General features: G+C 37.1%; 1 protein-coding gene across 3 annotated transcripts; it reads left to right on the top strand.

Moving 5' to 3' along the window:
- Positions 1 to 3,224: 3,224 nt before the first annotated feature.
- Positions 3,225 to 23,719, top strand: LOC106878916 (nucleolar and spindle-associated protein 1-B). Of its 3 annotated transcripts, none has more exons than XM_014928266.2 (8): positions 3,225 to 4,061; positions 7,468 to 7,779; positions 9,796 to 10,033; positions 14,615 to 14,719; positions 15,555 to 15,739; positions 17,067 to 17,301; positions 20,021 to 20,216; positions 23,476 to 23,719. In XM_014928266.2, the coding sequence occupies exons 1-8, from the start codon at positions 3,984 to 3,986 to the stop codon at positions 23,561 to 23,563; spliced, it is 1,437 nt and encodes a 478-aa protein (XP_014783752.1). In that variant the 5' UTR covers positions 3,225 to 3,983; the 3' UTR covers positions 23,564 to 23,719. The 3 variants fall into 3 exon arrangements, with proteins under 3 accessions (XP_014783752.1, XP_014783753.1, XP_089209653.1); XM_014928267.3 differs by having other exon boundaries at positions 3,873 to 4,061; positions 15,558 to 15,739; XM_089353527.1 differs by lacking the exon at positions 3,225 to 4,061 and adding an exon at positions 5,879 to 6,016.
- The last annotated feature ends 1,899 nt before the right edge of the window (positions 23,720 to 25,618 follow it).

Genomic DNA, 25,618 nt, shown 5'->3' with positions numbered 1-25,618 from the left:
TAAATCTCCGTAATATATGCAAGTACATCTCCGTAGAAGACTCTTGCCCAAGTTACAGTGGTACTTTGGGCAAAATTCTTCTACTAAAACCTCGTGCCGACCAAACCCTTGTGAATGGATTTGGCAGAAAGAAACTGAAAGAAGCCCGTCGAATATATATGTATATGTTTATGTTTTTGTCTTTGTGTCTGTTTGCCCTTCCCCACCACTTGACAACTGGTGTTGGTGTGATTTCGTCAAAAGAGACCAATACGATTAGTACCAGGCTTAAAAAGGAAAATAAGTCCCGGGGTCGATTTGTTCAACTAAAGCCCTTCAAGGCGGTGTCCCAGTATGGACTGAAACAATATATATATAAATATATATCGTTGTGGCACTCCGTCGGTTACGACGACAAGGGTTCCAGTGGATCCGATCAACGGAACAGCCTGTTCGTGAAATTAACGTGCAAGCGGCTGAGCATTCCACAGACACGTGTACCCTTAACGTAATTCTCGGGGAGATTCAGCGTGACTGACCCTTTGAAATACTGGTACAACAGAATTAGGAAGAAAGAGAGAGAGAGTTTTGGTGAACAGGTTCGCTGCCACCCCCTGCCGGAGCCTCATGGGACTTTTTAAGTGTTTTCGCTCACAACGCCTGGTCTGGGAATCGAAACCGTGATCCTACGACCGCGAGTCCGCTGCCTTAACCACTGGGCCATTGCACCACCACACACACACATCTTAATAGAAATTTCAGTGATGTTTCACTGTCCATTACGTTTTTATGTTTCTTTAACTCCTCCAAGACCGTTGGTGCAAGGACGATGAAGCTCAAACCTGTAACTCCCCTAATCCCAGGGAGTGTCCTAAGGGAGTCTTTTTTTTAAGGGACGCCTAATTAGGGCCCGACTACCCCCCCCCCCCCCATTTTTACCGCATTTAAAACTAAAAACATGACATTGGCGACCAAATCGGAGCAATGACAATGAATTTCATACCATGGACTCCCAGGGAGTATCGCAAGGGCCGCTTAAATGGGGCCCCACTGACCCCCCCCCTATTCCTACTACATTTACCTCGCTCCTACGCGTATTGATTAAACTATGATGAGCATCAGTGCTTAGCACATTTGCAGAAATAAGTTTCATTACAAGGGTAGAAGGCTATGAAGGTGCCCTCCGCAGGAGCTAGCCTAAATGCTGTCCGAAGGGCCACTTCAAGGCTAATATATAATGTTTGTAAACAAGGGTACAAAATAGTACGAGCATTGCTAGAAACAAGAGTCAAAAAACGACTCAATTAACCACAAAATGCAATTGTCTTAAGCTGACGAAAAATTTGAATTGCTAATGAGCAACCTACATTATTTATATATAATACATATGCATACACGAAAACTGGAAGAAGCCCGTCGTATATGTATATATGTGTGTTTGTGTGTCTGTTTGTCCCCTCAGCATCGCTTGACAACCGATGCTGGTGTGTTTACGTCCCCGTAACTTAGCGGTTCGGCAAAAGAGACCGATAGAATAAGTACTAGGCTAACAAAGAATAAGCTCTGGGGTCGATTTGCTCGATTATAAAGGCGGTGCTCCAGCATGACCACAATCAAATGAATGAAACAAGTGAAAGAGTAAAAGAGTATACACACTCAACGGGCTTTCAGTTTCTGTGACAAAGCTTTGGTCGACTCGGGTCGCGAAATTTTTTCCCACGAGAGTTCCGGACCCTAGTTATGAACTCATTTGCATACAGCCAATCAGAGCTCAATTATCAAACTGCTTTATGAGCGCATAAATGATGAGCGATAAGATAAAGTCACTTGGGTAAGGAACGGCCATGCTTCTTTACTCTTTTAATAATGCTTGTTGTTCTTATTCTTGTTTCAACCATGGCTTCTTCTACGTAGTTATTTATGTTGTTTACTTTGTAAAGCAGTAACTGGAGAGGGTTGTTAGCACATCACCCTCTACTCACATTTTTCCCCATCCACACCTTTACCATATGGGGCCCTAACAAAATCCGATGATAGGTATAGATGCAAATCTATCTAATTACTTGTCTCCTAAAATTAGGCATCACTTGGCGATCGGTCGACTTACAACACCATTCTTCGTCTTGAGTTTACTTGGTAGAGTGTGTTTGATAACTTGACAACAAGGTCAAGGTGGGCTCTGATTGGCTGTATGCAAATGGGTTCATTACTGAGATCCGGAACTCTCGTGGGAAAAAAAATTTCGCGGCCTGGACTATAATAGAAGATACCCGGTGATCTTTCGCTTTCTCTCTCTCTTTTTTTTTTTTCTCGGTCAATCACTCACATATTCACTCACTACAAAAAGTGGATTAACAATTTTCAGTTACCTCTCTCTCTCTCTCACATACACACACCAGCACCATTGCTCTCTGTCTCTTCATACACACTAACAAAAGAACTTGGATCCTTATGGTTTGACGGCCAACATTTTTTTATGTAATGTTTTTGGTACCGAAACACTTTCAAACTTCGTATACTTGTATATTTTGTGGTATAGAACAGATAAAAATTTTTGTATCCGAAGTTATTTCACGTTAAAAATTGTCTTATTTCGATAATTTCAACTAATCACTGACGTCTATTCAGTTGAATACAGTTAGTGCTGTGACGGTGTATATGGTATTAATCCCCGTTAGTTCTGACATTTCCGATTAACTAGACTGTTCATAAACAAAGGGGAAAAAACCATCAAAATACTTGAATATTGCCTGCACTTGTTATTGGAGCTGGCAGAATTATTAATGCACCTCCACTAAGTGCTTCATTTCCTAGAAATAACAGCCAAATCTTCTTCAAATCAAACTCTAGTTTAGGGTTAGGGTTCGGGTTTTAGAGTTAGGGTTGGGGTTGGGTTTAGGGTTATGGTTATGAGTTATAGGGTTTTAGGGTTAGGGTTATGAGTGAGGTTATGGCAAAAATAATCATAACCCTAACCGTAACCTTAAAACTAACCCTAACTCTAGAACCCGAACTCTAGTTCTTCTTCAAATCAAACTCTACCATCATTTAGAAAATGTGTTACTGAGTACTAGCGAAAAATTGTTACACACACAGATGCGCACAGCGTAATTTATTATATAAACAACATATGCGTATAAATTACGATTAAACCGGATGAAATATGTCACAGGGAATAACATTTTTACGACCAGGAAAAAATTATTGTTTACAAAAGAGCACCGACTGTATTCAGCTGAATAGACGTCAGTGATTGGTTGAAATTACAGAAATACGACAACTTTAACATGAAATAACTTGCGATGTACAATTTTTTGTTAAGAAGGCTAAGAGAAAAAGTTGTTTTGTATGACACATTCTACCAGTGTCCCAAGTTTGAAAGTGTTTCGTTAAGAAAACAAGTGTTGGCCGTCAAACCATAAAGATCCAAGAAGTTCACATACATACCACACTTTCTGTCTCGCATACCCCCATCAAACACATACACGCGCGCGCGCACACACATCAATTCTTTCGATTCATGCACACTTCGAAAGACCTCCTCTGATCCAATCGCGCTCTCACTGTGTCTTCCGCTTTTACGCCGACTTTAAAAGATCCTCCTTCCCCACATAAAAAATTAAAAAATTACGGAAAGCAACGATCTTGTTGAGAAACATAAACAAAAAGCACGTGCATTTTAAATATTTATGGTACTTATATCGAAATTTTGCCGAAAATATATACATGGGAGTAATTTTAAATTATTGACTCTAACAGAAATTGAATTCTAAAAATAGATACCGCTGTCTCAGTTTTGGCTGCTAACCATCAGTTGTTTACTAGGCGGAATTTATTCTTAAATGTGATTGGTTGGTTTTCTATGACTGGTTTCAAATCTGACCAATCACAGTTTTCAATTACAAATTCAAACACTGTTTACGAATACCCTCCTTAAATTTGAACTATTATTTCTTGTGTTTACGTTCCGGATTATCAAATCTCATTTTATCTATTAACTTATCATGGATGACTTGGAAAATTTAAGCTACCACGAATTACGCAATCTAGCTAAAGACCTTGGCATCAAAGCTAAAGGAAAGGTAAGATTTGCTTCGTTTTTATATTGCAAAATCTGTTTGGTTTGTTGAGTGATTAATATTTGGTCGATTGTTTTTGATATTCCTTGAATTAGACTCTCTTTCATTATTCAAATCTGTTATTGTTTATTGTTTATAAAATAAAGTACTTGATTTATAAATTAAACAAACATAATTTATGGGTATTGACAGGAATCAGTGGTCTAGAAGTGTATGAATTAAAATCTGGCGCCGAAAAGAAAAGATTCAACCTCATCCAGTTATAATATTCGTATCTGAACAAATTGTTAGAATAAGCTAAATATTTTAATTTCAGTATTTGCTCAAACTTTCCGCTTTTTCTCGTGTATATAGTAATCTATTTTACGTTGTCATGATGGATAAAAGTGCAAATAAATGCCAAAAATTAATGTACATCAATATGTCTGATTCAGGACGAGAATATGTATTTTCAGTAACGTTGGGTGATATACCTACATAAATACGTGCCCTAGTTTTGTTTCCTCATAACTTCTAGAAAAATAGATATTTTTACTAAATTTTTAAACGAATTTTTCTATAAATATGCTTCAGATTGTGTAGATTCTGATTTATCGGAATATGTTGTAAAAACAATTTTCCGAGGTGGAGAGAGGAGTTTCAGAAAATTCACACGAGCCGACTTTTATATCCTCATAACTTTCAGAAAAATGGTTATTTTTAAATGAAATTTTCTACAAATACTTTTCAGAGTATATAAAGTACGATTACGTATGTGTGCTTCACTTCTGACAGCTAATAGCATCATAGTGCCATTTTTTTTTTCTTAGATTCCGATATTAACCCAATCGGTAATTATTCAGATTTACTAGTCAGTATTGAAGTTGGAGGTACTTTTTGTCTAAGTTGTGATGGATGCAACCAGAAGTTATGGTTTTTGATGTGTTTTGAACAAATCTGACCATGAAAACTGTCGAAAATCACCCGTTCGTTAGGCTGAGTGAGATGTGTGTAATACTAAAATTTAACCGGTTAATTACCGTGGTTAACCATAGCTGAATTCAAAATCATATAATAGGCGGGAGTTCATTGAGTCTTCTAAAAATAAAAAAAACGGTAATTTTTCAGACTAACACCCGCACGATCTTCACTAGGGTGTTAGGGTTTTAGGGTTACGGTTAGAGACGGAATTCTAAACCCTAACTCTAACACCCTAGTGAAGATCGTGCGTGTGTTAATCTGAAAATTTATCAAAGAAAAACAAAAAAAAAAAACAAGATAAATTCCCACAATTGTTTAAGGGGCACTGTCATGGTATTAGCTGTCAGAATTGAAAGTAGAACTGACAAGGAACGTGGTTTGAGTTGATTCTTTGGCTACTGATTAGCCGGAGCTATCTGTCTGTCTGTCTGTCTGTCTATCTCACTTTCTCTCTCTATATATCTATCTATCTATCTATCTATCTATCACTCGTTCACCTCTGTTTGTGTCCGTAGAATTTATCAAATTAGAAAACGCAAATTTAATATAAAAATATATTTTCTGAAATTGCAAATTGTTTAAAATATAAAAATATAATTTTCAACAGAGAGAATTTATCAAAATAGAAAACAAATGAAGTTTGAAGTTTAAAAATAATAGGATCGACCACTCACGACTAGCTAGCGCGGACGCCCGACTGAGCGTTCGGGACCACTCTGCTTTAGTAGTACCCTTGGTACTACTAAAGCAGCACGGACCCGAACGCGCGGTCTAGTCTTGAGTGGTCGATCCTAACCCGCGTGTGCAAATGAATACGTGTTTAGGGTTAGGGATAGGATCGACCACTCACGACTAGCTAGCGCGGACGGAACCGTGCTGGTTTAGTAGTACCGTCGTTTATTATGTATTAAAACAATTCCTACAAATGTGTCCCACACCGACTTTGTTTCCTCATAACTTCGAGAAAAACGGAATTTTCTACAAATACACTTCTGATGGTATACATTCCGATTGTATCATAATTTGTTGTGATTTTCTGTGGGTGGGAAGAGGAGTATCGGAAAACAGATAATGGTTGCTAACCCATGATGAAGGACTAATCTAATCTTAAGTATTCTATCGCATACTCTGACTACCTCGATTACCTTATCCACCCATTTCTCCGCAAGAAGTGTACCCATGACCCCGATCCCGTCTGTGTTCCCTGCCCAGAAAATCTTGTACCTGTGTTCTTTGCCTGTGAGGAACCTAGCGGAACCTCCTCTCCACCTTACTTCTTGGAGGCAGCAGATATCGACACATCTCCGTTCAAGCATCTCAACAATCTCACCAGACCTACCTTTCAGTGTGCCAACCCTGAGGGTGTGGGAGGTATCGGCCCGTGAGACCCTGGGACGGGGGACAGCGTCATGTACCTGAAAAGAAAGTTCGTATTTGGCAGAATTCATGAACAAGCAGTAGCCTTCAATTCTTTTTATATATGTATATATATATATGTAGTGAAGGTGCATGGCTCAGTGGTTAGAGCGCCGAACTTAAGACCGTGAGGTTGTGAGTTCGAATCCCAGACCGGGCTGCGTGTTGTGTTCTTGAGCAAGACACTATTTCACGATGCTCCAGTTTACTCAGCTGTAGAAATGAGTTGTGACGTCACTGGTGCCAAGCTGTATCAGCCTTTGCCTTTTCCTTGGATAACATCAGTGGCGTTGAGAGGGGAGGCTAGTATGCATGGGCGACTGCTGGTCTTCCATAAACAACCTTGCCCGGACTTGTGCCTGGGAGGGTAACTTTCTACGTTTGCATAGCTAATAAGGGTGGCTATCCGGGCAGCTGAGGTCATATCTGGGAGGGCCACTACGAAAAGCAGTGGTCCCAAGACAGTGCCCTGTAGAACACCACTCACTATTTGTGTTTTCCTTGAGCTGGCTCCATTGGCCACTACTGCCTGACTTCTATCTTTTAGAAAGTCATGTAACCACTCCCAAAGTTTTCCAGCTATGCTGAGATCACGCATGATCCACTTTACCAAAAGCTTTTGCCTGTGTTTTTATTGGCATGGGTTGGCTAGTGTGACTGGATCTGACAGAATAAGGACTGCGTTGTATTTTGAAGGGTGTATTTAGCTTGGTTTCAATGGCTGATTACCTTTCTTGGCATCAACCACTTTACAGCATGTAGTGGTACACTTGAGGGGCTAAAGTAGAAGAGACTGGATATTTTTGCTGTAGAGGAGCTACATGGCCACTCACATTTTAAAACCGAGTAGGGTGATTGGGGTGGAACTGGAAAGAGGTAAAAATAGTGGTGGCGAGGTTTTTGGGTGGACGGTCATAGTACAAGGTAAGTAGAAGTGTTTGGGAACAAGAGAAAATGAAGTAATTTTCTGATTATTCAATATTTTCACTTTTAAATGACTTAGAGATATGTAATTTTGTTTTCTTTTTAATAGGCTGACAAATTAATTCGAGAGATCAAGAAAATCCAAAATGATGGTTCCAACCCAAACCACACGCGTAGGCTGTCGCAGCCTGAAGCTGAGTTTCACGCAGCTGCTTCTGAAAATTCTTCAGAAAAAACAGGAGATACTTCAGATAATGAGATCATATTTGTTAAAAATCCTGATCGGCAGATTACCGTCGATGTTGGTGACTTTCTTGAAGTCCACAATAAACGCAATAGCACTGCAGAACTGAAAGATTGTGAAGACGAACTTGATAAATTAAGTGAACATAACCAGACAGTTGATTTTGAAGATTTTGAGGTAATAATTTTTTTTGTCTTTTGGCTGTTCTATGTTCAAATCCTACCAGAATTACTGAGTCATGATCTTGGTCTTTTTGTTATAATCTCACTTATGTCTAGGATGCTTTACTGTAGTTGTTCTTAGCCTGAGTTGCAACACTGTTTTATGGGCATTGGTGAACTTACAATGAACTTAATTGAAAGTTTGAAATATTTTACTAAAATCTTATAATTCTTTCATCATTATCATTATCACTGTTCTAATGTTCACTATACCATGCTTACATGGATCAGAGGGAATTTGTTGAGGCAGATTTTCTATGGCCAGGCACACAAGGACACACATACACACACACTTAACAGACTTTTTTTCAGTTTCCATCTACCAAATCCAATCAAGACTTTGTTCAATCCAAGCTATTGTAGTAGACACTTGCCTGAGGTACTGTGCTATGGGACTGAACTTGAAACCATGTGATTGGGAAGCAAGCCATTCTGGTGTCTTATTATTGATAATTATAACACAAATGCAGAATTTACATTATTTACATTATCTACATTTGACGGATATTCGTCCTCATCTTGTTTGTTGTTAACACAACGTTTCGGCTGATATACCCTCCAGCCTTCGTCAGGTGTCTTGGGGAAATTTCGAACCTGGGTTCTCATTCCTATCGATGTTACTATTATTATTATTATTATTAATCAGGTCGCTGCCGTGAATCGAACTCGGAACCTTGGGGTTAGTAGCCCGCGCTCTTAACCACTACGCTATATGCCCGTGGGCAATTATGGGGTGAATTTTAAGGCTTATAAATCTATTATTTTTCTATCCTTCCTCAATACCGGTTCCCATATGCTATTCATATCTGCACTCGGTCTGCTTAGGAGGTTGTTGTGTCCTAGCATATGTGCTGCTTCTTTTAGTTTTCGTATTTTCCAGTGTTGTTCCCTGTCTATTATTTTAACTTCATCCCACAGGGGGAGGTGGTTTCCATTTTTCCATACATGATCAGCTATACCCGATTTATCGATATCTCCTCGTGTCACAGCTTTGCGATGTTCTTCTACCCTTATTTTGAGGGGGCGACATGTTTCGCCTTTGTATAACCTACCACAGCTGCATGGGATGGAGTACACGCAGTTTTTGGTCATATTCTCTTCTGTTGGTGGTTTTACCCGAAGGAGATATTTGCGAAGTGTTGTATTGCTCTTGAATACTGCCCTGATGTCATATGGGCCGCATATCTTTTGTATCTTTTCGGAGAGGCCTTTCACATAGGGTAGACAGACTGTAGACAGTTTATTGGTTTCATCCTCTCTTTTCTTCATAATTGGAGTAGATAGTATGTTCTTGGGGTAGTTGTTTCTTAATAGATTGTTACTGAGCTTGATCATTTCCTCGTGGTGGGTATCACGATCGCTACTTATATTCTTTGCTCGGTGTTTTAGGCACTGAGCAATTCCTCTCTTTACACTGTATGGATGGTGGGAATTGAAGTTAAGGTATCGTCCAGTGAAGGTTGGCTTGCGATATACGGATGTCCTGAATCCATACTCGGTGCGTGTTATTAATACGTCCAGGAATGCCAGCTGATTGTTCTGTTCCTTTTCCATGGTGAACTGTATGGATGGATTTATTGAGTTCACATGATCTAGCAGCATTTGGACATCTTGCTGGTGGGGCCAGAGAATAAAGGTGTCATCAACGTATCGCAGCCATAGGGTTGGTTTTAGTGGTGTTGATCCTAAAGCCAAATTCTCGAAGTATTCCATGTATATATTGGCTATTATCGGTGATAATGGCGAACCCATAGCTAAACCATCTTCTTGTCGATATATATCAGTGTCCATACTGAAGTAGGTAGTTTCTAACAACAAACAAGATGAGGACGAATATCCGTCAAATGTAGATAATGTAAATAATGTAAATAATTCCTCATCTCTTAAATATAGAACTGTATTAAACGCAGAATGTATTCTTATTAGAAATATGATGACAACGGTATTAAAGATAGTTATTTTCTGTTGTTAGGAAAATAGCAAAAATGGGAGCGGGACTAAAGAACTGGAAAATGGCAGTGTACTAGATGCTACCTATGAAGTGTTGCCTGATGTCGAAGACCCGGAAGATGAATCAACAAATGATGACCCGGCTGTCAAAAAGAATGACAGTGTGAATGATCTTTTGGACGTAATGAAACCTGATATGACTAATGAAGAAATGAAAGCTGAACTGATAGCAGCTATTGATAAAAAAGTTCAGAAAAGAAGTAAGTCATTCTGTTTACTTTACAGCATGTCAGGTCGTTGTGAACTATGTTTTGTGTTACAGTCAATGTATTTCTTGCTCTAATGATTTAGATAAGCGATTCTCCTTTGTAGTTATTTCTTTTTTCACTAAAACAATATTTTTTAAAGCACAACAGCGCTCTGCAACTCTTTGCAGGTTCTTTTAGCCCTTCAGCTTTCAGATTACTCTGCTAAATGTAATGCTTATTTATTCAAATTCATCATCATCATCATCATCGTTTAACGTCCGCTTTCCATGCTAGCATGGGTTGGACGATTTGACTGAGGACTGGTGAACCAGAAGGCTACACCAATCTGATCTGGCAGAGTTTCTACAGCTGGATGCCCTTCCTAACGCCAATCACTCCGAGAGTGTAGTGGGTGCTTTTACATGCCACCGGCACGAATGCCAGTCAGGCGGTACTGGCAACATTGTCTTGCAGTGTCAGGATTTCAGTGATGTGATTGTTCATTTTAAGAATGACATTATAGGGTAGGTGTGAGGCTGGACCTGACTAGTTTGAACACAAAATAGGTAGATTATTTGGACTGGATATTGCCAGTTTAAATGCTAAAGGGTTAAATCAAGGTAGAGCACACAGCTTTTTATATTACAGTATTTTAGTTTCATTCCTATCCTTTTACAAATTGCAAAAAGTCAACCTTTTTACCTTTTTGCTTTACACTCATCTGCTATCAAAACCAGTAATATACTTGGGTAATGTCATCCTTATTACTCTTGCCTTTCTTCTTCATAACACTTTGCCTGATTTCATCTCCTCTTCGTCTGTCTTACTTTCACTTTCTGTCCTTCCTTCTGTCGTTGAATTTCTCTACTAAAGCCTTTTCTTTTCACAAAATTAGTCACTTCTAGCCTGGATGTCCATGTCAATCAGGGCCACATGCAATTTAACTTCATTATTAATCTCTACTGCTTTTTTTTTTATATATTGTATCTCACACAGAAATCTCTGTCCTCTGCCTTCTGGTCACCTGGTTTTCTCTCTCATTCTCTACTTTATTTTTCTATGCATTCCCCCTCTCTCTCTCTCTCTCTCTCTTTGGGAGAGAGGCACAAGCAAATACACAGACATATACACACATGGCATTAACTTCCACCTACCAAATTCAATCACAAAGCTTCAGTCAGCTTGGAGCTACAGCAGAAGACACTTGCCCAAGGTGCCATGCAGTGGGACTGAACTCGAAACCATGTAGCTGGGAAGCAAGCTTCCTAACCACACAGCCATGCCCGCGTATCCTTGTATATTGATTGATTAGGGTTAAGGTAATTATTACTCAGTGTAACCAATACAGAAAAAAACTATTAGCTTCACAGCAGAGACACCTTTTTCAACACAGACTTAAGCAAATGCCATGATTAATGTTGTCAGTGTTATGTATAGATTACGATGTGAACCATCATCATCATCATCGTTTAACGTCCGCTTTCCATGCTAGCATGGGTTGGACGATTTGACTGAGGACTGGTGAAACCGGATGGCAACACCAGGCTCCAATCTAAATTTGGCAGAGTTTCTACAGCTGGATGCCCTTCCTAACGCCAACCACTCAGAGAGTGTAGTGGGTGCTTTTACGTGTCACCTGCACGAAAACGGCCACGAAATATATATATATATATATATATATACATATGGCTTATATATAAGTACATCTGGATACATGCATTTCAAGCATAGAGATGCAACAATGAATATATTTACATAGATATGCATATATACACATTGTACACATACATACATGCATACACACACACACAATGTACGTATGTACATGCGTGAATGTATGTATGCAAACACACACATACCTACATGTTTAAATAAATGAAAATTTGTATGTGTGCACTTCATTTCATTCATGTAGATACAAGGTATATGTGATGTATGTGTGTATATATACATATATATATATATATACTTGCGCATACATACATATCGTATATGCATTTTGTTTATCCCCAAATAATTTATGAAACATTTAGAAATTGCCTCCCCCAAAAAAGGTAAAACAAATGAAAAAAAAAACCCCCAAAAAACAAGAATTGCAAAAAAGAAAAGAAAAAAAAAAACAAAGACATTCACATCAAACCTGAAGTGAATCATTTCAATCAATATTTACCAATTCAAACATTGACAAATCACAAACTACAGTTAGCACTTTTACTATAACTAGCAGAACTCATGGAAATTCCACAGCCAATTTTGTGGTACAATGTCTGCCATAAACATTTCCCCACTCAGTAATAACCTGTCATTTCTTTCATAATTCTTTGGTTAATTTCTCGGGGAATCTTGTTTACCTTCCTTGATCATGTTTTCTCTTCTCGCCTTTTTGTTTTCATTCTAGCTTGTGTAAAATATTCTTGCCGCATTCATATTTTACCTTTTGTTTTCATTAACAATTCTCATTCTTTTCCTGTTAACTTCAGTTTTGTCATTTGTTGTATGACACCTTGTTCCATTTTTTGCATTAATTTCATTCCTTTTCCCTTGAGTTAATGCCTATCACTGTTTCTGATTCTCCTCTCTTTATTTCTAAATCTTATTTCTTTTCTTCACCCTTTCCCCAGTCTTTCTCTGTATCTTCTCTATGTCTTTCAGTTCAATTCTTGCTCTATGACCATTGGCTACCATAACACCAAACTCCAGTTTGGTAATAGAAACACATAAACTCACTCGTACAAATGTTAATAGTGTGTGCGTGTGTGTGTATATATATATATATATATATATATATGGGAGAATATACAAATAATAACAACAGACGAGGACAGGTGGTGTAAATAACAAAAGTATATATTAGTATGACGCTCGGGAATACGGAAAGTCTTTGACGTTTCAAGCTACGCTCTTCAACAGAAAGAATACGGAGACAAGGAGAAAAACACGGAGAAAAAAAATTGAATAGTGTTCAGTCAACGGTCAATCATAATAATGGCCGATCATAACAATGGCTGACCGGAAGTTAGAAATTCTTATTTCAGGAGAGCTAAGAAAGGGGGAGATAACAAACGGTGATCGGGAACGAGGGGCTGTGTGTGGGAGGTAGAATGCTGGTGATCTTGATGTATGTAGTGTGAAAATGGGGAAGGGAGAAAGGGAGAAAGTAGTTGGTCAGTTGTAGTGATGCAAGGGTATTGGTGTGGTGTGATGTGAGGGTGTTGGGAGGTGGGGAAGGCATGGGTGGAGTGTGGGTTAGGCTGAGGGTGGGGTAGAGGTAGGGGTGGGTGGTGGGTGTAAGGAATTGGATGGGGTGGAGTGGGAAGGTAGAGTTGGGGTGTGGTGGGATGAGCTTATGAGGGGGTGTTGACGAGGAGGGAGAAGGGGAAGGTGGATGTAAGAGAGGGGGAAGATGGGTATGGGAGGGGAGAGGAGAGAGGGTGGGTATAGGAGAGGGAAGGTGGATTGAGAGAGGGGGAAGGTGGGTATGGGGGGGGAGAAAGAGGGGAAGGTGGGTATGGGGGGGAGAAAGAGAGAGAGAGGGGAAGAGAGTAGGAGAGTAAGAGTGAGAGAGGGGGGAGTACGAGAGAGGAGAGAAAGAGTAGGGGTGAAGAGACATACAAAGAAGTAGGAGTCGGAGCAGGAGGTGGGGGAGGGGAGAGATGGGTGGTAGGAGGGAGGGTGGGGGAGAGAGACAGGAGGAGGGGGTTAGATGAAGAGTGGAGGGGAGTTGAGCCCATGTGGCGCAAAGGAGCGAAGATAGAAGATTAATCCCTGTTCACTGCGCAAATAATAATAATATTAGGGACAAAATCCAAAATTACAGGTAAAAACTCAATTAAAATCAATTTATAAAAAATTAAAATTAAATTGAGCCTTATAGATAAAATATATATAAAATATATAGTTTTAGGGAAAATAACCAAGTTTCAAGAACTCATCAATGAAAATCCACTATCACATATAGAAAAATTAATAATTAAAAGCACAATAAATGAGTATAATATAAAGTAAAGTAAATATCATAAGATAAATATAATAATGTATAATATAATAATATAATGATATATAATTCATTTGGTACTTATTGTTGGTTGAGATATATATATCTAATTATTGTTCTACTTACGATCTGACGAGTAACTATATTTTTGAATAGAATTTATTTTCAATAATTTCAATTGATTTTAATCGATTTAAATTTTCTTTTCTATTTGAAAATTAGTTATGAAACACGTGTAATCTTTTTTATTATATTTATCTTATGATATTTACTTTACTTTATATTATACTCATTTATTGTGCTTTTAATTATTAATTCTTATATAAGTGATAGTGGATTTTCATCGATGAGTTCTTGAAACTTGGTTATTTTCCCTAAAACTATATACTTCATATATATATATATATATATACACACATATCCCCACTCTCTCATATTCACATACATACACACAACTTGTCAGTCTGCATGTGTATTTGTTAATAGTGTGTGTATGTGTCAGTAGTGTTCATTTGGTTCTCTTTTCACTGTGACAAATTTTTTACATCACAGGAATCTTTCATTAGCACTTTAATACAATAAATTCTCTTCTGCTACAGCCACAACCAATACGATTTCAAAAGCAGGAACAGAATTTGATAATTGTGTCAACATGGTACTATCTTCCAAGAAGGAATCAAATATTGCAGAGCCATCTGAAAGAGGTAAAGTTGTTTATTTAAAGGAGGGGGTTAGGTTTTTAAATTTTTTTTTATTTAACAGTTTAGTGTGTCTGGGCTGTACTTATGACTTTTGCAGGCCTGGTGCTGTTTCTATTCAGATTTGTATAACTGTAGTCATCATCTGTAAAGAAACCTTGGTTGAGAAGAGCATTCCAGTGAGATAATGTGCTTGGGAAAAGGGATTTAAGTCACTGATTAGGAGATGAGCAGTGAGACAAAATGGGGAAAAGGAGAGAGGGGTTTCTTTTGTATGAAAGTGGTATGCAGCTAGCTAGTTCAGAAGTGGTTGTTGTAGTAACAATAGAACAGGAAGCAAGGATACAGTATCTCTGTGGAAAAAAGATTGTAGTATTTTGATTTGGCAGATTACTTTGCTTCAAATATAAGGCTATTGTGTTTGTGTGTAATACAGCACCATTCCTTGTGTTGGAGAGTTATTCTGTCTTGTGTCTTATTTGATCTTTAAAGATCAGCAAACAAGTGAAACTGAAGTATTTTCTGTCTCTGGAATAAAAGGGTTGCCTTTAGATCAGTCATGGGCAACCTAAAGTTTGCAGGTTTATTTGAATGACATTCCTTATAAAAAATTACCTTCAGTTTTTAAATAGTGTGACCTGCTTGATGAAATGTTTCACATGACCTGTTTCTTGAAAATGGGTAACCCATGTTGATTTTGGCTGTAATGTGCTTGTCAGTGACCAAGAAGCACTTACATGTAAAACTTGTAACTATTGTAGTTGATGTAGCTATAATGAGACACTACTGTACTTGTATTCATAAGCCTTTCATTTTTTTTTTTTTTTTCCAAACCATGTAGCAGGTAAAAAATGGGAAAAAATTCATCAGAAAATGTTTCAAAAATTTGACTCCCTTGATGTGTATTTAGAAAAGAAAAACAGACGTGCTCAGAAACTGCTTACACCTGCACGACTTGCTAAACAAATAGCGGAAGAGAATAAAAAAATATCAGAAAAACAAAGTTGCCAATCGCTGCAATCTAAGGTGAAGTTCATTTTCTTTTCAATTTTCTGTTAACTCCTTTCCACACTTGACATATTACCTAGTTTTTTCCAGCATCAAGTATTAAGTAATTTTCATGAAACTGCTGTGTTGTGTTGCATTTATTAGAACCATAAAATGATCATAAATTGTGACCCACTATGGAGTTATAGTTTTTATTAGGGTCAGCTTTCCTTGATTATTTCATTTTGAATCAACCTTGATCCAGCAGGCGTATAATTATGTTCCAGACATGTCTATCTAGTCTTATATTCTTAATGTATCTAAGACTATGTTACAGTATCCTATTCATGTTTTGTCTTTTAAAACAATTGGATAAAATTTGGTTACTATTTCAAGTCATATAGGTCAAGTAACTTGTATGACAAGCACTGACATGATAAAATGCACCCTGTGCATGATGTAAAATGGTTGGTGGTATGAAATGAATCTAGCCATAGAAACCGTGTCAAAAAGGGAATGTACAAATGAGTCGTGGACTCAACCCACATCATCAGTTACACATCTAGTTTGAGAGTAACTTTGAATAAGAATTGATCCTGTTTAGAAGGCACTTAGGTCTTGAAATAGACAGTTTCACTAGTGCTGGTGACATGATGAAATGCATCCAGTACAGCTGTAAAATGGTTGGTGATAGGAGGAGCATCAAGCCATAGAGACCATGAATTGACATATATAGCAATTAACTCTTTTCTTTAATGTTCCAGGAATTTAATGAAGTGCTATAAGATTCACCTAACCCATACTAGCATGGGAAAGAGATGTAAAATCATTACCTTTGGTCTTTGGGTTGTGCTATATGTCAATTACATAGTTTGACAAGAGGTTCCATTCGAGCATCATATTGGAGATGCATCTCCTCTACAGCAAGACACCTGTTTCTATCCCTGTATCACACTCTAACCTTTCATCACCTGGCACATGACCACCTCCACTAATACCATCCACTCGGAGTATCTTTGTCTTGCAAGTTACTTGGTGACCCCACTAGTGCTGATGCATCTAGTCCACACTGTAAAGTGGTTGGTGCTTTGGAAGGGCATCCAGCTGTAAAAACCGTGCCAAAACAGGCCTTGCCGGTGCTGTTGCCATATAAAAAGCTCTCAGTCCACTCTGGGGTGGTTGGTTTTAGGAAGGGCATCCAGCCATAAAAACCCCTGCCAAAATAAATGGTGAAGCCTGGTGCAGTCTTCTGCCTAGCCAGTCCCTGTCAAACTGTCCAGCCCATGCCAGCATAGAAAACGAATGTTAAATGAAGTAGTAGTAGTAGTATAACTATTTGTATTGACTTCTAATTCTTTCCTTACAGATTCCAAAACGTAATCCTGTGACTAGTTTCATTCCTAAAGTGACATCGGTAAAAGAAATGTGTTTACAATTCACAAACTCCAGTTCTAAATTACCAAAGACTTCGAAAAATGTACAGGAAACATCTGCAAAGCAGTTGAGTGCCAAGAAAGTGTCTAGCGCTTCTAAAAAGACTGATTGTAGAGCACCTTTCATGTCACCGAGACTGAATGAGAGAAAAACCGAGAAAAAAGTTTGTAAGTATTTTGTTTGTCTTTAAACTTTATTGCAAGTTCCATTAATTTCTGCATATGTTTTTATTCATCAGAGGATTCAAACTTTGTACTTTAAACCAATAGAGTACTTGGCAATTATTAGCGCCTGTCACTTTATACCATCAGTTAACATTACACCTCCACAATACTCAGTTCCTACGTTGTTTTATATCTGCTTCAAATGTTAGACAACCATCCATAAATTACCCCCTAATACCTTTTAGAAGGAAAATGATATATTTAATAATATAGTCTAAGGTATGCCTGAGGAAAGATGGTCATGGCTGGAATGCCTTTGATTTTATATCTGCTTGATTAGAAGCTAATATGGGGCTCAACAGCCTTCATACTATTAAAAAGATATTGAATCTAGCATTTTAAGATCCCAAAATATTTGTCTATTTTACAGTTGTCCACTGTTAACTGTACCTCAACATGGTACCTATTGTTAAAAAGTTAAGATGTAGAATTATTTGTATTAGTTATTTTATTTTTATAATTACCAAATTTGCCAATGTATAAGACACACTTTTATGTTTTTAAATGCATCAAAAAAAAAAGAAGTCCTGTGTCTATTGTGGCTGTATTTTGGTTGGGAGAGTGAGTGTTGTGGGTTAAGATGAGCAAAAGTTGGCTGGGCACAATAATTGTTGCTAATAATAAACTGTGATGGCACCACTGTTCGAGCGTGATCGTTACCAAAGTCGCCTTCCTGGCACTTGTGCCGCAGCTTTACATTCCTGGCACATGAAAAGTCATTCGAGCGAGAACGTTGCCATTGCCAGTACCGCCTGATTGGCCTTTGTGCCGGTGGCATGTAAAAGCACCCACTACACTCTCTGAGTGGTTGGCGTTAGGAAGGGCATCCAGCTGTAGAAACTCTGCCAAATCAGATTGGAGCCTGGTGTAGCCATCTGGTTCACCAGTCCTCAGTAAAATCGTCCAACCCATGCCAGCATGGAAAGCGGACGTTAAATGATGATGATGATGGAAACTACAGCCTCATGAAAAATTACTTATTGTAAATCAGCACATATATGGGGAAATCATATCATCTCACTGTACTCATTTTCCCAGCATACATAATCTACGCATAACATATGTCTTACATTATTTGATGTCTGTATTGTCTTTAAGAAACATTTTAAATTATCTAAGTGACAAATTCTAGAAAGACGAAAGGCATCTTAAATTGTTATTTGCCTGTCAGTTGTTTGCAGTGGGTGGATGACAGCAGCAACATAGCAGTGGCGCACCACACTGGAAGCTGATCATAGTTACATAAAACGTCATTGCCAGAAATATATGAGTTTTTTTTTTATATCCTGCATGGAAATTCTCTTGACCAAAATATTTAAACAGCCATACAGTTGATCTGAATAAAAATAAAGTTGAAATACAGTACTTGTACAGGATAGTTTATTTATGAGATATCATTAGTGTGTGTGTGTTTGTAACCATGTCTTAGCATCATGTGATAATTGCAAACGAGCATCACTCTCATACAAGTGATGTTCGTTTCCAGGCTGTTATGAATAATGTCTGACAATGAGAAAATATTACCTTGCTGGGAAAGGTGTAGGTTGGCAACAGTAACTGCATGTGGCTATAGAATCTATGTATGCACACATACATACTCAGGTGAATGGGAGATGGGCCTACATATAGTTTCTGTTTACCAGTTCCTCTTGTAAAGTTTTTGTCAACTCAAGGCTATAGTACACACTTGCCTAGAATATCACATAGGTTAGAAAACAAAGTGTCCATCTACATAGTTATGCCCTTGCTTGAGGACACAGTGGTTTATGTAATCTTGGGTTTAAAAGAGGTTGGTCATAGTTAGATGCTCTTGATGATAGATCTGTTCAGTTAGGAGAGAAATGATCACTGTGTAAAGTTAAATGTTTCATTAAGCTCCTCAGAGCTTAATTATAGTAATGGAAGGATTTTCTTGAAACTAGATGAAGCTCTGGTTTTAAGAAAATAGAAAGCACCCAATACACTCTGTGAAGTGGTTGGTGTTATCATGCCAAAGCAAACATTGGAGCATGGCTGAATCCTCTGACTTGTCAAATCTTGTCAAAATGTCCAACCTTTGCCAGCATTGAAGACATAATAAATTATGATGATGGTATATATTTCCTCTTTTTTTAATTTTGTTTGCTTTTTGTGGGTAAATTGTGATGCCACAGCATAAGATTTTCCCTTACCCACTCTGCTGATCAGGAAAGAGTTCAAATATAATTTGAAGGATGGGAAAGATGTACTTGAAATATATGAATGTAGGATAATCCTTGAATACAAGAGACCCTTTTTTTTATCTTCCAATCATCAACTTAAGTTTTATTAAATCCATCCAAGCAATTAGCTTAAAATTAATTGAGCTGTGTATTTCACTAGAAATGTATCACAAAAGAATTCAGTATGATAATTCTAATGTGAATGACTGATATATGTTGGTGAGGTTGCATAGATATATGCCAAGAATATTTAAAACTTATCATGGTTGATTAGATTTTAGTAGGCAAAGCATCATAGTCTTTGATGCTGATTTGTGACCCATAGGGAGATACTTAATAGGAAGGAAACCTAATTTAGGCTTCTGTTGTGTGCATACCAAAGTAGAAAGATGGTAAACTGCAAATGCTCAATTATATAAAAGATTTATGATGCTAATTCAATTTTGAATCTTCTCTTCCAGTTACACCTTTCAATTTTACTGCAAACAAAAACACACCATCTTCTGGAGCCAAAAAACCAAAATTTGATCTGCAAGCAAGTCTAGCCAAGCCAATTACATGGAAGCAACATAAAGGCAAATTAAAACCTCTTTCATATGGTGATACTGAGCCAACATACTTTAAGAAAGGCCTCCAAACATCTATTGAAGAAAACAGGTGAGATATATGAATTGTTCATTTTCTTTTTATGTAATTCCCCACTCCTGTTCAAATTCTGTTAATCCAAGTAAGTTATGCATACATTTAAATTTATGCAAGCAGTGGAATATTCCCTGCTTGAGAAGAAGACCCATCAAGCCAAGTGGAATCGTAGTTGTGGCAGATACTGGTCTCATCAACTGGCACGTAAAAGCACTCATTATACTTTGGAATGGTTGGCGTTAGGAAGGACATCCAACCATAGAGACCATGCCAAATCAGACTGGTTTTTTGGTGCAGCCCCTCAGCTTACCAGCTCTGGTCAAACCGTCCAACCCATGCCAACATGGACAGCGGATGTTAAATGATGATGTTCCAGTATTCTGCCAGAACATGTTTGCCCAAGTGGAGAATATTGCTGTGCTTAGAAACAGGTAATGGTTGATATCAGGAAGGGCATCTGGTTGTAGAAAATCTGCCTCAATAAACTATGTCCGACCCATGTAAGCATAGAAAAGTGGACATTAAAGTGACAACGATAAACTATAAAACCTTATCTGTGGTGATTTGGTAAGTGGTGCCGATTTTTACAATTCTGTAAATAATATTTTATAAGTTTAAGCCTTCAGCATTCAAATTATTCTGTCAAGTGTAATGCTTTTCATTCACACTATTTGGAATTAATCAGGTATTATCTCATAGCTTTGAGATTTCGATGATGTGATTGTTTATTTTTAGAATGATATTTTAGGGTAGGTGTGAGAGACCAGATCAGCTCAGTTTAAACATAAAACAGGTAGGATACATGGGCCTGATATGGCCGGTTTAAATGCTAAAGGGTCAAAGTTTATAAGCAATCACCGTGTATTTACTCAGGAAAATAGGTCCCAATATTAGACTATTTTCTTTAGTCAATACATGATGATCGCTTATAAGCTTTAAGCTTATAAAATATTATTGAGTGAGAGAGCAGTCCTTGCCATCAAAGTGACACTGGAGTAAAATATATGAAGCCCATTATACCCATCATGACTACCCGTCTGATAAGGGTACACCAGGCACATGCATCACAACCATGTATGCGCGACATGGTGATCTCATATCAAGATAAACAGCGCATGACCACGCAGGTTAGAATTTTCTTCAGATCGAGTAGCCCATCCAGCTCAAAAGGTCCCTGAATAAGGTTTGTTTAAGGATGTTAAGCAAAACACCAATGTTTCCAAAGGTGAATTATTCAAACTCCAAAGAATTCCTCTCAACACATGGCTATGATGCTCCCCCACTACTTCTGCTCATGATCAGAGATGCACATATTGTCAACCACTAAGGGTCATGCTCAACTGGTTATTGTCAAGCAACTGACAAGCAAATCTGTGGTATTGAGCAGAATATTTATTGTAGCCCATCTTTTATACAAAGACAAAACAATGTACATGATAACACTTCCAATCAATTAAGATCAGAAGCCATGACAGCCACTGCCTGGTACTTATTATTATTATTATTTACAAAATTATAAAAACTGGCATGACTTATCAAATCATCGTAGAAATCACATGTTTATAAAAACAACACTATGAAATTATAGTTCTTAAATTTTAGAGAAAGAAGTGAGGGTGTTATGTTGGGTGTAATGGTAGCATATTTGTCGCAAAAACATAGCGGTGTGGGTTCGAATCCCACATGTATGGAAAAGCGACTTTTTTCTGCTGAGGGCTTATATACCCCAGTATTAGACTATTTTCTTTAGTCAGTACATGGTGATCCACTTTAAGCTTATAAAATATTATTATTATTATTTACAGAATTATAAAACCTTATGTATGCATAAAATAACATATTTCAACATCTTTATCTAATTGCTTAAAATAATTAGCTTAAAAGATATTTTCCACATCCTGTATATAAGTGTATACATCTTTTTTGTCTTCCTTGTCTTAGAGGAAGAGCAAAAGAGGTGTCCATGACTCTTTGGAACCTCTGTGACTGGTGGGAACAAGCTTTCCTTTTAAATCCAGTTTTTCTCATAAATCATTGTCATCATCATCATCATTTTAATGGCTATTTTTCCATGTTTGCATCAGTCAAACAATTTATTGAGGCAAATTTTCTATGACCAGATGCTCTTTCTGTCACCAACCTCACCTCTTTCCAAGCTAGGTGATATTTCCCCATAGCCAGATCACTTTTCACAAAATAGAAACAACCGACACAACACACACACACCACAATGAGCTTCTTTCAGTTTCCATTTACCAAATCCACTCACAGGGTTTTGGTCAGCCCAAAGTGCCATGAAATGAACCCAAACCACGTTAAATTATAATTATTGTATGTATGCAATGTTTCATGATATTATCCATTTAAAAAAAATATATATATTTCTAAAGTTACCTGATTTTGTTATTTGACATCCACATCCCATTCTAGCACGAATTGGATGGCTTGTCTGATTTTTTTACTTGGGAGTTATTGTTCACTTAAATGTGTCTTGGTGACCTTGTTTTGCATAGTTTCTCTAGCTACGAGGAGTGTATGAAAAGTCTTGAGCCTCGAAAAAAAAACGTAGTACAAGACTTCTGATGAAGGTACAAGACTTCAAGGCTCAAAACTTCTCATACACCCCTCATAACACCAAACGTCTAATTTGGGATGAACGACAGTGTGACATCAGCTACCTAGAACCTGACAGAATTGTGTTAAGTTGAAGGTTGCTTCCCCTTTTGATTTTCTTTTGAATTGACTTAAAATTCCCTTCCATCGTTTGTTCATAATAAAATCAACTCTTTGGGGATAATCTGTTATGGATAGTTTAATCAGTCATTACTCTGCACGTGAAAGCAAAGTAATGTAGTCACATGTCTTTGTCTGTGTGTTTGCAAAATTACTGGAAAATGGCTGAACTGATTTTCACCAAATATAGCATAAATACTCATTGGGTGAGTGGCTCGAACTCATTATTTTGGTTTGATTATCTTCAAAACTGGTGGACGGGGGAATCAAAATGCTTTCGTTTTTTTCCGTTGTTACATGTGCATAAACGATATGCAGGGGAAATAACTCTTGAAGTCAATTTGTTGAAATATGAATTCGTCTGATAATATATTAAATTAAATAATATTTTTTATTTTATCCTTGTGTGCATGCAGGGTATGCATTGCCTTCTCTGTGTTTTTTTTTTTTATGTGATTCCTTTACAGCAAAAGAATAAAGATATCATACATATATGTTTGTAATTTTATGTACTTAATTGTTGTCATTGTTATTATTTCAGAAAAAATCGCCGAACAGCTGTTCTTAATCACAGAGCTTCCAGAAGAGCAAACCTTATTAACGCCCGACGGAATGTCAATATGCAGTGATATGATGTTATGAAAATAAAATCGCCTGTATCACATTCGAATGTTAGATTTGGAACCTTCACAAGATTCTGATTCTAATGAGCTTTAACCGCGTATTTTCGTTATTACTACATTTTATCAATGAAACAGATAAATAAATGTAGTGATTGCTTTTTCTATCTTTAGTTGTGGTTTTATATATACGTGTGTGTGTGTATATAATATATGTATATATGTATATACACACATACACACTAGTTATGTTTAATAAAAAGTAACTTATGTACCTAAGTTTTCACATCATCTTCGAAATAGTCACCTTACACAGCAATACACTGGTCCCAGCGTTTCTATCACTTTTGGAATTTGGCCTGGAAGTTTGTTTTCTGTAAGCAAGTCAAAGACCTGTGAATTCGCTCTTGATCTTGACAACGGTGTTAAAACAGCGATCTTTGAGCTGCATTTTCATCAGTTCAGATAGGCTTCTTTTAGTTTCCATCTACCAAATCCACTCACAAGACTTTGGTTAGCCCCAGACTGTAATAGAAGATACTTGCATAAGGTGCCACACCATGAGACTGAACCCAGAGCCATGCAATTGGGAAGCAAATTTCTTACCACACAACCACACTTGTGCTTCATACTATATGTGTGTGTGTATATATTTATGTATGTATGTTATATAGCCATCTATGTACTGTACTTAATGTAAATACACTGTTGAAATACAAATTTAGTGCAGTCTTCATCCTGAGAAACATCTCTTATGGATATGCTGTATGTAGTATCACGATATGTAACTGTGAGAGACAAGAAGTCCCAGCAGTGGCTAATGAGAATACCAAATGCAGTTTGACCTCTTGGGCCTTGTCAATCGTGCATACTCATGGCAGCTATATGCCTAGTTGTAATAAAACCAAAATATATTCAATGGTATTGTTAAAAAAGCATTTGCTATATGCAATAGATAATGGTTTTCAGATAAATTCTGTTTTTATTGTTAAAAATGTATCATTGTTTGCTTCTAGTGAAACACGTTTAGAAGTAAGTGACTCAGAATTGAATTTTTTTTTTTTTTTTTGTCTATTGCTTTCTTACCCCCACCTCTTGTTTATCATGTCTGCCTTCCCTTCAAGTTTGCTTTCTTCCCTTTCAATTCACTGATTATGTTTTACCCCTACCCCCACCGCCTTGCATTCGATGTTGGGACCTTCATTCATTTTCTTAAACCTTCAGTGAGCTGTGTTTATATTTTTGTGAAGTCTTTGATATTTTGTGTGAAAAACATAGCAAAATGTATACCATGGTTCCTTATCTGACACTGATAAGATTGTCACCATACAGATATGGTGTGTTTAGAAAGTTTTAAGATGGTATGTGTGTGTGTGTGTTTTAAACCCACTGTGTGATACCTTGGCCAAGTGTCTTCTATAGCCTCGGGCCAACCAATCCCTTCTGAATGGATTTGGTAGATGGAAACTGACCTATGCTAGCATGGAAAGCGGACGTTAAACGATGATGATGATATATATATATATATATATATATATATATATATATATATATATATATATATATATATATATAGATATATATATATATATATATATATATATATGTGTGTGTGTGTGTGTTTGTGTCTGTCAGTCCCCTCAACCATCGCTTGACAACCGATGTTGGTGTTTATATCCCTGTAACTTAACAGTTCGGCAAAAGAGATCTGATAGAATAGGTACTAGGCTTATAAAGAATAAGTCATGATGTCAATTTCTTTGACTAAAACACCCTTTAAGGCAGTGCTCTAGCATGGCTGCAGTTAAATGACTGAAACAAATAAAAGAATATACATACATACATACATACATACATACATATATATATATATATTATATATATATATATATATATATATATAATATATATATATATATATATATATATATATATATATATATATATATATATATATATATATATATATATATATATATATATATATATATATATATATATATATATATATATATATATATATATATATATATATATATATATATATATATATATATATATATA

The sequence above is a fragment of the Octopus bimaculoides genome, chromosome 6 (assembly GCF_046866305.1).
Source record: "Octopus bimaculoides isolate indiv1 chromosome 6, ASM4686630v1, whole genome shotgun sequence".
In the NCBI taxonomy this organism is placed as follows: Eukaryota; Metazoa; Mollusca; class Cephalopoda; order Octopoda; family Octopodidae; genus Octopus; species Octopus bimaculoides.
This window is presented reverse-complemented; position numbering and strand designations above follow the sequence as displayed.